We start from the raw sequence: 16,961 nt of genomic DNA, 5'->3' as shown, positions 1-16,961 counted from the left end.
GGTGGTTGCTTTGTCCTGAGACAAAGAGGTTTACAACCAACTGGTCTCCAAGATGCCCTCTAAAGCCAACCGCATGTGATGTCAGTGAGGGGAACAAAGGTGTGTCCTTTGTTCACCACAAAAGTCACAAATTAAAGTCACGGGTTAACTGACTTTAGACTGTAGACAACAAAGCTCAAGTATTTCACTGATATCAATCAATGCACACCGTGGTAAGTTCGAAGTGTTCCATTCTAAGTCATGTGGGCGAGATAAGCTAACTAGGCCCAGTTATGTTACAAAGTCACATTAAGAAGAGAAGATGCTGGTTGGTGTGCTGATTTGCAGATACTACAGTTGGTTCCAGCTTCGCTGAGGAGAGTCCATGGTTCTCCTTGAAGAGTTGAATGGTTGTTCTGCTTTGCAACTCCGTTGCTTGTTAACTCAACTAGCAGACTTTGTGTCGTGGTAGTTGGTTCTGTCCTTAAATCCTTTGGTAGGCACTCGCATTGCTACCAAGGTCCAGTCCAGTGAAGACCTCTGCTTTGTGCAGGCTTCGTGGAAGATGGAGAGAGAAGAGTGAGGAGCAGCCGCTCCTGCTGTGGCGTGAAAAGAATCAGAGCGGTGAGAGAGGACGCGTAAGAGAACGAGAGAGGGGGCATCTCTGCCTTTTATTGGCTCGATGACCTCAGAGGTCTTGGTCAGTGACCAATGGGGGTCAAGAGTGGAGGTTTCACACCTAGGTGTGAAAAGGTGAAGGCTGCTGGGAGGTTGAGTATAAAGAACTTCTTTGTCTGGGGGACAAAAGGAGCCACGTGGCCTTGTCCTCTGTTTTGAATTGGCTGAGTCCCAACAACCTCATAAACTCATAAAGATATTGGGCCTGAGAAAGCTGTGCAGTATTTGACCTTTGCACTGTGGCCTCATGTCAGACATGTTTGCTCACCACACAGTTACTCCAAAGAGAGAGCAAGGATCAACAAAAACAAATACACGGAAACCTATGTGCCACTTTATTCAAGTTTAATTTTTCAAATATCAATATTTCATCTGCATAAACCTAAAGGAAGAGAGAAATTTGTTACACAGTCTGTGGATGACCCCACTGTCCGACTGCTATACTTACTTTGGAGATCAATATTACTCGTTTACAAGATTGTTTTGGTTATTACAAATAAAATGGAAGCAAAAGTTAGTTCATTAATAGATCATTTTATTCTTAGTTGTCTTAATAATAAACATTCTTTAAGTCCTCTACAGTTTATTCATGGGTGTGTTCTTACTGTTCAACATCTTAGCATAGTTACTATTACATTTTGACTTGTCCAGTTTGCTCACAATGACAAAGCTAATATGCTGATGTTCAGGAGGCCACAAGGCGTTGTTACCTGTAGAAGCTCTGCTAGGTGGATTTATTAACTATTTGGAAAGAGCCAGGGTAGAGATTATGCCTTTTTCTTACCTCTCTTTATGCTAAGCTAAGCAAACCATCTCTATTATGATGCTACCATGTATGTAGAGACCTGTGCTGTTGATCAACGTGAAAAATTTCCTTCCATACCAGTGAACTATTTAATACACAGTTCATTTCACACAGTTTTCCCACAGTTACTCTTCAGCGATACTTAGTGTACTTGCTATTACGTTGCTCAGCATATCAGCATTGTCACCATATTCACCATGTTAGCAGTTTACACAAAATCAGACTACAAAGACCACAGCTTGCTCGGTTAATAAACATTTTCATAAGCCAATACATAGAAAATTGATAGAATTCAAAATAGACTCATCTCTGTGCATCCAGTTTTTTCTTCGAAAGGAGGAAAACTAATTAAAGTTCAACCCATTTGTTTTTAATGAGTTACAATGAGTAAAGCACGAGTTACTGCATGTTAACCCAGATTTACCTCAGATTTCAGAAAATATATCTATTCATTTCAACAGTTTAGAAAAATGTATAACTCCCTACATACCTGTATGTTTCCTTGGCCCTTATCAGTAGGATATTTTTATATGAATCCTGCTCTTAAACATGTAAACTAGTTACCTTTAGCACTATTAGCTACTATTTCGCTGGCAAAGCAAATGTGGTTCGTGCGTGTTAAATGCTTAATTTTGAACCAAATGTTTAGCGCACAAAAATGACTGCGTTACATGTGTTGCTCAGATTTTCACAATAAAATCTGATGCTGCGTTTGAGCAACATGCCTCATTAAACTGAAACAGTATTGTAGAGGAGTGGAGCTCCACAGGTGATGCTGTAGCCGATTCACAGGGTGGTTTAAGTAAAACGAAAATAACGTTACACAGAGGAAATAAATAAATCAAATCACTGCCAAGTCATCCCGTCAGTAAAACAAATAAAATAAAATCGAAAGATTCCAATTTTTGAAAAGCAAAATCTCAGCAGTATGTATGCCAAACATGAAGCAAAGCAACTAGCTTAAGCTTTTGATTGCTTCTCATGATCCTCCTCAGCGATGAGGTTTACCCTGTTGTCATAGAAACCGAGATGCTTCCATTAAAGACGTCTAATGATGCAAACCTTAAGTTGAAGAGGATCATATGACAAGTTTCAGAGCATCTACTCAGTGGACCTCAGTGAATGATACTGCCTTTTCAATTGCCTTGTCAATAGTAAGCTTTCTTTATAAACTATATAGTAAAGTGTGTCTGAATATAATGTATTTGAATATTTATACACTATAATTATACTCACTGATAAATTTAAATAGTTACCAATAAGCAGCTGCATGTCTGACTTAACAGCATCACATTAACTTAAATACATTTAAGGTCTTAAATGCTAGAGATTTAACACAGTGTGAAAGGAGAAACAGAATTTTGTAACATTGCTGTTGAGGAGCGTTGAGTTTTTCATTGTGCTGACTAAAAGACAGCAGCAGTCCTTTCACGCTGCATCCTAAACTGCTTTAAATATAAATCCTAGGAAATGCAATACACTATGCTTTGGTTTGGCTTTGGTTAAATGGCTAAATATTCCAGACTGGAGAACCTGCTCAAATATGTCAGCAAAAGGCTATTTCTGCTATAACCAGTCAATAGAAAAGCATTGCAGAGAGCAAAATTTTGATTATGCAACCGCACAGGCAGACAGGCGTGTGATAAAGCAAGACACAGGATGCTTTCTGTAGTTACACATTAAGGTTCTTTAACTGTCCTTTAGGCTAACCTTATTAAGTGTAATAAAGCCTCCTGCTGCCAGATCACCCATTGGAGCTTTCATCTTTGGACCTTCTGAGTGTAAAGCATGACCTGATGAGTGATTTTTGCTCGCTGGTAAGCAAGAAAGAGATTACGTCTTCGGAGTCAGTTATCTCGAGAGGGTGGGAAAGGCAATGTTGTACAGTGGACCGTACTACAATACTTTACTTCTTCAATTATACAATAATTCAGTACCATGACTAGAATCGTGTGCAAAAACATGGAAAGTCTCTGGATGTATATAGCTATGGCTTATTTCAAAAGACGCAAGTGCTAGTCTACTGTAGATAAGAAGATAAATATACCTCCTAGCAGCATTAGCTAACACGCTACATTGAGAATTAGGTTTCTCAAATGTCAATCCACCCTCAGCTTCTTGTGCTCCATGGATGGCGTCCCATTCGCGTGTCCATTTGTTGCTAGGGAGGAGCCGTTCTGGTGCTCCTTCTTCGAAGAACCACAGCGCTTTTTGTACGTCTTGAGTGAGACAAAGAGAGGCAGTGAGAACTTGTTACTACACACACTATGTTTATGAATGAAAACATAAATTTACAATGTAACACGGCATGCTTGCAGGTGGATTAACTTGGTCCTTACAAACACATATTCCATATTTGTATTTGTATATATGTGTAAAGATGTAAAGACGAGAGTCTGATTGTTTCTGATGGTTCAGAGAGTACAAGTATTTTAAAGCAGCAAGACAGTGTGTGCCATCATAGATGTTCAACAGTGTGGCTGTTGTTTTTTTTAATGATTGTAGAGCAAAGGTGACCTCTGGCACACGAAGATAGAAGAGGCGTATACACTACCAGTTTAATTTCTGTCTGGTCACTGTTTTTTTCTGACTTGTGCTGCTGTAACATTTGAATTTCCGCAAAGGGGATCAATAAAGTATTATCTTATCTTAATGTGGTATTTTACTTCTCGTAAAGTGCGCATAATATTTTATGTGAGTCGACTTTTTAGGCTTGTTTTTTTTTTGTACTCAAATTTCCCATCGAGTGGGCCGACGTGGTATATAGTGTCTTCCATCTTTATCTTCATCTTAATCATGATCATGGACTAATCCAAGTTAACGTGTTAACTTTGACAGCCCTAATGTAATTTTATGGTCTTGTGGAAGACCTGTCCCTGAAACTAATAACAGGTCAAAGTAGAACTACCTACCTGAAAGTAGAAGTTTGAGAAAAGGATGATGAGTGTGAACATGTAACTTATTTGGAAGTACAGCCATCCGTATGGGAAGCCACACGGCCATATGACTGCAAACATGGTCTGGGACATGGTTAAAAAGAACTGGATCTGTGGAGGAAACAAGAGACACGAGTACATTAGAGTGAGAGGGTGATAAAGAGTCTAAGGGAGAGACTAACATATCTCTCATAAAGCAACTGCATAGACAAACATTTGCACTGTTATGACCAAGCAATTTCCCTCGTGGATCAGTAAAGTCTGTCTCCACTTAATGAGGATGCTGGAGATGTCCAATTAGAAACATCAGGTACACATCCAAACCAAAAGGACAAAGACTAGAATTATATATGCATATATATCTACTACACCACAGGGAGCAAAACCCACCAGCTGCAACTGTGTGATGTACTTCTTCCACCATAGATACGGTCGAATGGCTGGAATGGCTGAGAGGCCGTAGTAAGAATACATCACGACGTGGACAAAGCTGTTTAGGGAGGCACCGAAGTACGCTAACGAGACACAGATGAGAGCAAGAGAGACGCATTAATTCATATAACAGCTGGAGAATGGCAAGTGATCCATTTTAAGCAATGCAATGAATACACAGGGAATAGCAACCTTTTCATTAGTCTGTCCTAATTCATGTAAAAATCAATAGAAGCCATTACAGTGAACACTTGATGAATAAAGAAACATGTTTGTAGATCATTATATTTGAGTCATTGGTAAAGGGGATGTTAATGATTCTGGTGAGACTCTACATATAATAAAACTGACACCTTCAAATGAGTCACTTTCTGTGCTTTAGGTCCGTTTAACATTAGAGCACTTGAATAATTTAGTTGGCTGCAATGATTTGAGTCACTGGAAGGTGAAGCTGTGTGAAACACTCACAGTGGCCACAGGGTATCCAGTTCATGACGAACCACCAGATGTTCAGCATGCTAGCGTGGTGGTAGATGTGAAGAAACGTGATCTGGTGATTATTCTTTCGCAGGATGAAGAAGAAGGTGTCCATGAACTCGATGAGCTTGGAGAAGTAGTACCACCACAGGACTTTCATGACCTGGGAAGAGACGAAGCCAACGAAACATGGTCAGAGACGTAAATGAAATATAGGGTCGATTCCCTGTAGATAACTGAAGGGAACAAAATACAATAAACTAACAGAGTCAGAAAAAAAAACAATAGAAATCACAGACACAATTTATCATAAAAAGTGATAAGGAGAGGTTTGTCCTGAAGAGCCTTGAAAGCCCAGGAGAACTCATGAAGCAATTTAACCATCTGTATCAGTGACACTTTGATAAAACTTTTTATCTAATCACTGCATAACAGCAAGGCCACGCACATTTCACAGTGAGCCTTGTTTTCACCTCCACATCAGAGCTCAGTGGGGACATCAAGGAGAGACATTGTGATGACATCAATCTGGATTAAATTGACTTCCTGTCTCTTTAGTTTATCTACTGGGATTTACGGGCACTTGGCCAGAGGAATTAAACCAGGAGGTCACATTTTCCCCTCAGCGTTAAATATACACTAACCGGCCACATTATTAAGTACACCTTGATAGTAAAATGTTGGACCCCCTTTTGCCTTCAGAACTCATGGCATACTTTCAACAAGGTGTTGGAAACGTTCCTCAGAGATTTTGGTCCATATTGACATGTTAGTGTCAGTTGCTGCAGATTTGTCAACTGCACATCTATGATGTAAATCTCTCGTTCCACCACATACCAAAGGTGCTCTATTGGATTGAGATCTGGTGACTGCAGAGGCCATTGGAGTACAGTGAACTCATTGTCATGTTCAAAAAACCAGTTTGAGATGATATGAGCTTTGTGACATGGTGCATTATTCTTCTGGAAGTAGCCGTCAGTAGATGGTAACACTGTGTTCATAAAGAGATGCGCATGGCCAGCAACAATACCCAGGTAGGCTGTGGCATTTAAACCATGCTCAGTCTGTACTAAGGGGACGAAAGTGTGCCAAGAAAATATCTGCCACACCATTACATCACCACCACTAGCAGCCTGAACCGTTGATAGAAGGCAGGACGGATCCATGCTTTCATGTTGTTTAAACCAATTTCTGACCCTGATATCTGAATACTGAAGCTGAAATCGAGACTCATCAGACCAGGCAACATTTTTCCAATCTTCTATTGTCCAGTGTTGGTGAGCCTGTGTGAACTGTAGCCTCAGTTTCCTGTTCTTAGCTGACAGGAGTGACACCCAGTGTGGTCTTCTGCTGCTGTAGCCCATCTTCTTCAAGGTTTGAGGTGTTGTGCGTTCAGAGATGGTATTCTGCATTCCTTGGTTGTAATGAGTGGTTATTTGAGTTACTGTTGCTTTTCTATCATCTCCAACCAGTTTGCCCATTCTCCTCTGACCTCTCATAACAAAAAGGCATTTTCGTTCACACAACTGCTACTCACTGGATGTTTTCTCTTTTTGGACCATGCTCTGCGTGATCCCAGTAGATCAGCAGTTTCTGAAATGCTCAGACCAGCCCGTCTGGCACCAACAAACATGCCACGGTCAAAGTCACTTAAATCCCTTTTTCTTCCCCATTCTGATGCTCAGTTTGAACTTCAGCAAGTTGTCTTGATCACCTCTACATGCCTAAATGCATTGAATTGCAACCATGTGATTGTCTAATTAGTTATTTTTGCTAACAAGAAATTGAACAGGTGTACCTAATAAAGTGGCAAGTGTGTGTATGCTGCACATATTCTGTGTGGTTTACAGAAATTTATGTTCAATCTTTCATGTGAACAATGAGGACAATAAACGGAACAGGTAAACCATTCTTTGCAGTGGAATTACATCAAAGATGCAATCACAGGAAAATAAATACCCAGCGATAAACAATAAAAAGTGTCACTGACCTTTTTATCCACTTCCTCCGCGCTGTGAGTGTTCTGGCAATAGAAGTTGTAGCCACCATGCCACACAGCAGTAACAAGCTGCAGACAAAAGCCATTAAAGTGAATGATGAACACCATTAAATCTGCGTACCCAAAGGGTTTGCAACCACAAATACAATGTAATAGTGAAACTGATCTCATGTCTGGGGAAATAAAAGCGTGGACAAATTCACAAACATGACCGGCGAGAGTGGATTTGGTCCCAAACCAAAAACAGTGTGTCATTACACTATATGCTCACTGCGCTTGACCATATTAAATATGGCTCCAGTGTTTCATCATGCTCTTCCATGAGATGCATTTAAGTCTGTATTCATTTAATGTCAAAGCCTTAATTTCACGTCTTTTTTGTTAGTTTGTAAAGGTCTGAATTAAACACTGAGAGGAAGCTTTTAATTTGCTAATTTAATAAGCACCCTCATACACGCTCTTGCTAGTTAATTAGGTACAAAAGTAATGGTTTCTAATGTAACAGTCCTACACTTAATCCCCCTTCACAAACAGAACATATTTCAATCGTGCTACAAACCACAGCCTCCATAATGAATACACAGCTAAATCAAGAGCTCTCTCAGTTATTTTAATCAAATGCTGACTACCATGACCTTCATGAAGCTGAGATTTAGTGCAGGACTGTTATGTCAGAATGGATTTGTTTTCACTGGTGTTCCTAATGAACTGGCAAGCAAGTGTGCAACTGCTAAAATAGTTTGTTTACTGCCCTAAATTAGATTAAGACCTATTTAACTACTCAATTTTATCTTACTTGTAGTGTATTATGTGCGTTTATATTGTCTTATTCTTATAAATCCTCTGTGGATGCATCTTTAAACAATAAATGTTCTAATGTGTGTACTGTAGATGGCTTTAATGCTGATTCACCCAAATCAATACAGATCCTCTGTCTTTGTGTGCTGCATTAAAAGGCTTCACTAACTAACACTGGAGCCAAGAGACATTACTTAAAGCAATTGAGTGAAATTAGATTTTTTTTTTTTTTTTTATTTACATCAAACATGCTTTAATGTGTGCATAGACTCTAGCCCTTTGCCAAGTTGACATCTATTATTTTTTCCATGAAGCTCTTGTTGCAGTCAGCGCATAGACAAACGAAATTAATCACAATTACAACGTGATTAAAACGCTGTGCCCTGGACGCTTGACAAAGAGAAAAACAGCCCTGTACTTTCATTCCCATCAGGTGGCATTGATTTTAGTCTGCCCAAAGTTCACCCTGCTGCTGGGGCATCGTCAGAGTACAGGGTTTAATGAATCAAACACAACCAACACTCTACTGGAGCCTTACGCAATGCAGAGAGAGAGAGACAAGAAGCTCGTTCCGCCTGCTGGACGAGGAGGACGGCACAGATACTGTAGAATTACAGATGCACATAAACACTAGCCTTGACATCCCGCTGTACACAAAACAGATACTACTTGGCACTACTGCTACAGCCTAACAAACAGCTTCAGCTCAGACTCTGCCAAGGAAGAATGTCTCTCCATGTTTGTTTACGTCGGTGCATCTATCAGTTTCACTCAGTTAGTCAGCTGTTTATAAGAAAGCAGTTTTCCTGCAGACAATAGTGGGCTGTCCTGATGTCTGCAAGGACATATGAGGGATTTGATGGCTGAAACAATGAGCCTGTCAGCATCCAGCTGTGTTCCCCCTCACTCCCTGATAGCGTTGTCTCTCAGGGCAGTGCTCGGCAAGAGAGGCCATTGGCCACGGGCCAAGTCTAATCAAGTGTTGAAGAAACTGTTCAACATTTTGCTGCAGAGTTACATGAGGAGACTGAAACTACATTCCTAGCAGCTTGCTAGGGTTAAACTGGGTTAGCATAAAAGTCTCAGTTTTAGATTTTAACGTTGTTTGTCTATTTGTGTGTTGTCTGTTTTCTATGAGTGTAATGAGTAAATGCAATAAGACACTTTAGTTGGTGAGCTTTAAATATGCCAATAGCTGGACTTTGACAGCTTTGCACATGGCTTTCCTCCATTTCTAGATTTTGTGTTCGTATTCTGCATCTCTGTGTCAACTTGACGACATAGCTACAGCGACAGCGCAGACCCTAATGACATAGCCTGACATGCACCTCTTCAGAAATGTAACTACGTGTCACGCCATCGCAGACCTCAAGAGCTGTGACTGGTCCATTTGGTAGTAGCATGTTTCCACTTTAGTATCTCCAGCTGCTGCTCTATATCCATAAGTGACTGTTTTGGAATAATAAAGGTGGAACACATCGAGGAAAGGTTAAATGAGGAGGTTCTGAGATACAAAACATTAGTATGACTCATCTTGGGTGACATTTTGGCACAAAACACACAGCGCCGACTAGTGTTTGGGTGGTGTTTTTCACACCACGAGTCAGACTGACGAGTGCGTAAGTATAAACGGCTCACACCAGCGTAGGTAGGCGACGTGTCTAGGTTACACTGTCACTACACTTGTCCTGCAGAGGAATAAATTGCCCTTTAGGATCACTTGCTCAGCAGAAAGCTAAATGGGTCCTTTAATAAACATCCTGAAGAAGTATTGACATATTGATGGTTAATGTCAGCGGCACGGTGAAAAAAAAACTAATGTGCCATAAAGTTCAGCTGCAGAAAGAAAGACAGATACAGACATGAATTCCTCTCTGTAGTCTGTAGTAACTTGTACAGCAACCCACATGCACCGTACTGTGCGTCATGAACATGCACCCTTTTTAAAGTCAAAAAGGGGGTATCATAGTTAACACATTCTGGATTTTAGCCATTCTTATTTAAAGAGCATATTTTGACCATTAATAGTGAGAGGCCACTAACAACCACACAACTGTCTTATGCATGTAGTAGTTTAGTCATGGTCTATGCTACACAAAAACTGAAGAACAAGTGGTCAAATATAGTAGCATTAGATCCCAGTTCCCAGCTAGAAACCCAGCTGCCAGGAAACAACGCTGTGCATTAAAACCCTGTAAAACCACAGTTTTTCGTTTTGCATACATTAACCGCATGTGTTAATACATAAGCTCTGAGTGGAAATACTTGGTGTTTTGTTCAGCCTGGCTCCAGTCTTTATGCTAAGCTAGTGGTAACAGTTCTCACTCAACTGTTCAAATAAACCAGTGTTCCTTTAAATATGCCTATATATATTCGCACATTAGAGTTTTACTAAGTATACAGCTTTGATTCAGGTCAATTTCCTCTCGTTTCTCTTGCAGTTCGCCTGCAGGGTGACTTTGCAGTGAGCGCTTTGGCCCATTTCAACGCACCTCTCCGTGCTGAGCAGTCTGTTTACCTCATAGACCATGTAGAAGGACAAGAGCGTGAGGCCCAGATTGTAGAGCACCAGGATGCCTCTGCAGGAGTATGGCTGCCTGTTTTTCATGTACTTGGGCCCCATCCACACGATCAGAAGGTACATGACTGTGAGTGCAAAGGTCGGAGGGTAGTTGTCGAGCAGCAGCCATCCGCGCACCCGCTCGTCTGAAATATGGAGATAAAGAGATGAAGAGGATGGCTGATAAGGACGTGAATGTTAACAGTAAAATAACTGGCAGTACACACTGGACATTCATTTTTGCACAACACCCAAAATAAAAATAAAAAGTCAGCAGGTGAAAAAGGAAAGATGACCATGCAGTGTACAGCATGTGATGGGGGACTTGGGTCGAAGGTTTTAAGTAATGTCTACGTTCACTTTTCCGTTAGCTGTTGTGCTCAGATGAGACTTTGCAGCTGGAGGAACAAGAGCAATATATTTTAGATTCTCTTACCTCTGGGACCCATCCATGATTCAAAGACAGTGTTCAGCTTATGATTGAAGGCCTCCATTTGTCACCTAAAAACAGAATCCAGAAAGAACTCACGTCCATTACAGTCATTTAAAAATGATTACTGATTAATTCAAGCTAATCAAACAAAGTAGTCTACTTCCACATCCAGCTGACAGCATTGGCATTCATTTGGAGTCATGTTTCTGGTGACCTGATTAATGTTTAGTCCTGTGTTTCACCGTCTTCGTAGTTCTGTCTTAGTCTCCTCTACTTGTCCCTAAGGATAGCATGTGGTTCTTTGGCTGCTCTAACTTTGTTTGTCTGTTTGTTTCGTCTTCCAAGCAGAGCAGCTGGATGGGAGTGACTTCAGTTTGAAAACAAAACCAGTGAGATGACAGATGAAATTCTCTAAACCGAGTGATAATGGATGGTAGGTTACCAGGTATATTCTTTTGGAAGATGGAATTAACGAGGAGAAGTTAATGACATTGACCATCTTGTGGAAACTCAATGTTCTGCTGGGAAACCTTTGGACCTGGCATTCATGTGGAGGTTACTTAAACATGTACCACCCACATAGACCAGACCAGACACCCCGACCCCATAGCAGTGTCACTCCTCGATGGCAGCAGCCATCCCCAGGAGGATGCAGCCTGACACAGACACAAAAAAACAGTTTAGGAACTTAAAAAAACATGAAACTAGCACAAAGTGTTGACCTGGCCTCAAAATTCACTAGACCTCAAAACTGATCATGTATCTGTGGGATTCGCTGGAACAAGCCTGATCCACAGAGGCCATTCTCCTCAACCCACAGGACCCAAACGATCCCAATAACAACATTCTGTTGCTAGACACCACAAAACACCCTCAGGAGGCCCATATCCATTCTCTGATGAGTCACAACTGTTCTGGAGGTGCAAGGGAGACCTAGACAATATGAGGTAGGAGGTCATAATGTTATGTCTGATCGATGTATAACACAATGTTGTCACATACTGTAATACAGCAGCTGAAATCACGACCCAGATCAAATAATAGCCGTGACTCTTTTCCATTCACTCTGATGTGTATTGTATCTCTGGGTCTCAGATCGTGGAAGGCAATGAGCACGTCAGAAGGTGTTGATTTATTAGCCCTGAAGTGCTTCGGTAACAATAATTACACAATCCTGTCTGGCCCAAGCACATCTGCTACATTTATTCCCTAAACCTTTGTGCATGGTGTCTTGCCAAAGCTGTCATATTGTTGTGGTTGTGCATCTGTTGACCACTCAGCCCTTTGAGACTGGTGCATTTAGCGCTAATTTCAGCAGCTGCCCAGCAGCTGTCAGTCAAAAAGTAGTTTTTTCCTCGTCTTTGTTGCTGCCTGCATTTTTTCCACAAAGAGTGTGATGTACAGTACAGCTGCTCTACTTTAGACAGTCAAATCAGTGACATAAAGCAGAAGGCCATTTGCAGGATGGTACGAGTGTCGGCGTGTTCACAGACGGACATTTCTTTCCCATATATGTTAAATAAGTTATTATTACCAGCTTCTGTTCTCAAGAGTGTTTATCCACTACCTTAGAAGGGGGCTCCAGTCTGCCAGAAGGATTCTGACTCAAATCTAAGCTTGAACCAACACGTGTAGCCGCTTAGTCATGTTTTTTGTAATAGACGCCATCATTTGTCAAAAACGCCTTGAGTCATACATTTCAACAGTGCAAATTTGTAGGAACCCACCATATCAGATAAACGCCCAGAGGGAAAGAAAAAAACATTTCCCGTGAAGTTGTGACAACATTATTCGGACTGCCAAGGAAAAGCTCCACAAATCCCAGCATGCGATTTTCCTGCTCTAAACCTGATAACATTCAGGGTCATGCATTTTGTTCATTGTCCCCACAGACAATTGGACAACCCTGCGTTTATATTGGTTGCAAGACCCTTGTCATTATAGGCTTTGCAAAAAAAAAAATATATATATATATACATATATATACACACACATTACATCTAGACTGCCACACCCCTATACACCATCTCTACACCTGCGTCTGCAGCTGTAACATAACATATCATCACCATGTGTGCTTCCCTATTTTTACTTTATGATAAATGAAGATCTGCTCTGGACCGCAGGTGAGCTGCTCATATTCGTAGGTCGTATGTAAAACACAGGTTCAGGGGTTAACAGAACAACCTTGGAAAGCGCAGACGGAAATGTGAGCACATCTATCAAATGTAACTAAATCATCTTAATTCAATCAGCATGTGCTGTTATGTAAGGTCATATGATACTGAAACACGGCGCACAAAGCTGAAACCGAACACCAGGAACGGTTTGTCTCTTTTAATCCAAGAGTCCATTGAAATCCTGTAAATAAAAAAGTACACATCTAATTAAACGTTCCGCGTGTTGCTGCTCAGGGCAACAAATGGCACATCACGGATGGCTGCATTCGTCCACAAAACTCACTGATTTGCGGGAACTAAACGTGGTTTATTCTGATCAACCGCGGTTCAGTAATATCCTTGCTCTGATTATCAGAGATGCATTAGGCTGCACCAAAACAGGATAATCTGTGAGGCCCTAATCGGAGCACGATGACCCACAACAGGAGAGCATGTCAGCTGCCGGCTCCAGTGATTCTTTGCAAGGTGCAAACATGCCCGAACAATCAAAAGAACAAGGCTGGATTGCCTCAAAAACATGAATGTATCACTCAGACTTTGGTCCAAAAAAATGCGCCACGGTTATATCACTGGAGCTGATAATGACTGAGTCACACAGTCAAAGTTAATGCAAGAGACAGGGTTGGGCAATGTGATGATGTGTGCCACAAGATGTTGTAAACCTGTCAGAGATTTTGCAATAATTTTTCTACCTCCACATGGGTCAGTTTCTTTGCATCAATACAAAGGTTTACCTGTCGTCGTCTGGGATTTTAATCCACTGGATTATCCACAAACAGACAGGCTTGTCATCAGTTTATTACAGTGGAGCTTTACTGTAGTGTATATATATATATATATGCATATACTTCACCCCTAGTAATAACTCTAAAACTGAATGCTGAGGCAATGCACTACAGTATAGTGCCTTGTTTTATTGTGTACTTGGTTAATTGCATTATAAGGCAATGTATTTAAAATAAAATAATCCAGTAATTTATCCCACTCAAAAGTTAAGGCACTACAGAGATCAAGAGTCATATAAAATACTAATGTAGTGTATTTTTCTATTTTAAATAGCTCTCCGTGTGTTTCAACAGCAATTTACGATCATCACCATTCAAATCTGTCTAATCACTGCCACCATGACAGAACCAAAGTTTCCCTACTCAACTTTCAGTAATAAACACAGTATTGTAAGTACATTTAACAATGATGTAACTCTTAACGCGATTTAACCGATGACCAGAAAGTGTCAACAGCACATGCCACATCCCTGCTAGTAGCCTCTGTCCTATTAATTCTGTCTCCTGTCCCTCGTTTGATTGTATAATAGCGGTTGTAAATCAGGGTCACACGTGGAACCAGAACTGCACTTTACGCACCGTCCGTTCAAACTATGTGCGCTCCGAGCGGATCGCCGCGTTTATCCTCCCGTCACAATCTTATCAACCATCAGTTTTCAAAGCAGAAACTCCCGAGCGAAGAATTCGGGGAAATATCCAAGCGCAAAGTTATCGCATCCTGTCGACCGCAGCCGCCGTTAACAACAGCAGAGGTCACCGCTTCAGCATCACCCAAACTCATCGCTGACACGCACACACGGCAGACGCCATGCGCTCTGCAACATTTTCTTTTCTTCTTCTAAAAAAATAAAATAAAATAAAGTAAAAACCACATCACCGAAGAAATAACGCCTCACCATCAAGTCGCCCAGCCTCGCAGGACAGATGAGGAAATGTTGAGTGTGGATGAGATGCAGCTGTGCTGTGAGGAGCAGCGGACTGCCTACCTTTTTGAGGCGGGGTGAGAAAAACGGCTCTGTAACCTTGGCTGCCTGGCTGGCCGGTCTGAGCACAATGTGCAGCCTTGTCGCTCAGTGGAAAATAGTGGGAGGAACACGCAGACTGGCCCGTTGCCCTGCAGGAGGGTTACAGCCAGGAGGTGACCCGGTGTGTTGCAACGACACACGCAGTCAAAACGATGACATCAAGGCTCTCCATGTCCTCCTGTAATTGCACTGAACTAGGTTATGGTCCCTGACACGAGGCAGATGAATGAACGATCAATGAACTTCATAAACACATAAAAAAATGCTTGTATAATAAAGATAGGATACTACTAGTATGATTAAGATAGGATATTATTACTTTTGAAAAAAGGGTACCCTCTTTGTTTTATTATATTAATTAAACTTTTCTCTTTTTTTTTACATTAATTTATAGTTTGATTATTTTTACTGATTGTTCATAACAATATTGATTCATATATATTTTATACAAGCTTATCATGTGTTTTGTATGTAAATCTTAATATATATAAGATGTAAATAATGTCAAATTAATGTGACCACTCCACTTTAAAGGGGCCATTTGGGTTGCCAGATTGTGGAAAATCCTCCCCTGACATGACATGATTCCATTTTATATACTATATTTATATATTATTTCTAGAGAGACACCTACAAAGCTACAACCTACAAAGTAAATGTGAATCACTGAGAGTGGATGAGATTCCCATTGATTTTATGGTTCCCAGTTAAGTTTTATGTAGTTAATATTTTGCATTTTTTTCTGTTTGGCAGTTACAGATCCTCATCCTGTGACTTCCCCTCTCCGTCACCATCTACAAGATAATGATTTAGCAGCTGCATTTTGTTTTTTGTGAGCAGATCTTGGCAGCATTTTGTGTTAAACTAAGATGGGACATCAGCAGTTAGCATTACCTATCTATGCATGTTAATATTATGACTTACAATTTTACCGTTTAGCTTCAAATATGGCCTAAAGCTTCACAGGGTGGTTTTTAGCCACTCAATCAAAACAATTTCCTCATTGTGTTAACTCTGATAACTAGAGGATCTCAGAATAAAACAAGCAGCAAGCCAACCTCACCCATGAATTAGTCATCACATACTCACATGAGTACACATCAGAACAATCACAAATATATAATCTTAGAAATGCACATGTAAAAAATATGTCATGTAAAAATAAACCTGAAGTGAGCATTGACTGAGAACATATGCATATGGGTGCAACACTGGGATGCACAAAGTTTTGTCAGTGTGCAGTGTTTGAAGTTGTAGGAGGAGGAGTCGGTCATATTATATTTGTCCTCTGTTGAATTCATAACTGTGTGTATGTTAGTCCTCGGCAGTTAAAAATGCACATTTCCTAAAATAAGTGTGTTTTTCCAAACAGGCATATTTTGAACTTACTCTGCTGTAGTTTTCAAAGTTCGTGGGACCCGACAATTTAAGGCCACACATTTAGACACATTCACACGTGGAGCGTGGACAGCTGTGTTGGGTACAGCCTCCTGGTAACATCTGCCTTAAAACTCAGTGTGTTCACTGGGAAATGTGGATAAATGAACCAGGAACGTTCGGACTTAATATGCCTGTCTCTTATTTGCTGCAAAAAAAAAAAAAAAAAATGCTTTTCTTGTTCTGGTGTAGTGAACAGAAGATATTTGTGCCACATTATAAAACCCTTTTATAATGTGCTGAAGAAGTGCATTTATTTATTTCATAAGAACACTGAGTCTCAGGACTTAAACAGATTGTTAATTTGCATCCATGCGGACAGGAGACCACATCAGCATCATTAACATTCATTTGGAGTCATGTTTCCAATGATCCAAATCAAGATATTCTATGCGTTTCCTGTTCCAGAGATGAACTCAATCAGAAAAAGTGGAAAT

General features: G+C 40.6%; 1 protein-coding gene across 4 annotated transcripts; it reads right to left on the bottom strand.

Annotated features, from left to right (window-relative positions):
- Positions 1 to 1,171: 1,171 nt before the first annotated feature.
- Positions 1,172 to 15,159, bottom strand: elovl5 (ELOVL fatty acid elongase 5). 4 transcript variants are annotated; one of them, XM_047603658.1, is made up of 8 exons: positions 15,049 to 15,159; positions 11,101 to 11,165; positions 10,623 to 10,810; positions 7,298 to 7,375; positions 5,299 to 5,470; positions 4,789 to 4,913; positions 4,375 to 4,509; positions 1,172 to 3,681 (listed from the first exon to the last, which is right to left on the bottom strand). In XM_047603658.1, exons 2-8 carry the CDS (start codon positions 11,156 to 11,158, stop codon positions 3,562 to 3,564), a joined length of 876 nt encoding a protein of 291 aa, XP_047459614.1. In that variant the 5' UTR covers positions 11,159 to 11,165; positions 15,049 to 15,159; the 3' UTR covers positions 1,172 to 3,561. The 4 variants fall into 4 exon arrangements, with proteins under 4 accessions (XP_047459614.1, XP_047459613.1, XP_047459616.1 ...); XM_047603657.1 differs by having other exon boundaries at positions 14,959 to 15,117; XM_047603660.1 differs by lacking the exon at positions 15,049 to 15,159 and adding an exon at positions 14,642 to 14,927.
- Positions 15,160 to 16,961: the final 1,802 nt, after the last annotated feature.

This window comes from Mugil cephalus, chromosome 13 (genome assembly GCF_022458985.1).
Source record: "Mugil cephalus isolate CIBA_MC_2020 chromosome 13, CIBA_Mcephalus_1.1, whole genome shotgun sequence".
NCBI lineage: Eukaryota > Metazoa > Chordata > Actinopteri > Mugiliformes > Mugilidae > Mugil > Mugil cephalus.
This window is presented reverse-complemented; position numbering and strand designations above follow the sequence as displayed.

Coding starts and splice junctions, on each gene's coding strand:
- elovl5 (XM_047603658.1), bottom strand. CDS start 11,158: ATGGAGGCCTTCAATCATAAGCTGAACACTGTCTTTGAATCATGGATG. Junction 10,811..11,100: donor ATCATGGATGGGTCCCAGAG/GTAAGAGAATCT, acceptor TCCATATTTCAG/ACGAGCGGGTGCGCGGATGG. Junction 7,376..10,622: donor CCTTCTACATGGTCTATGAG/GTAAACAGACTG, acceptor TTTTGTCTGCAG/CTTGTTACTGCTGTGTGGCA.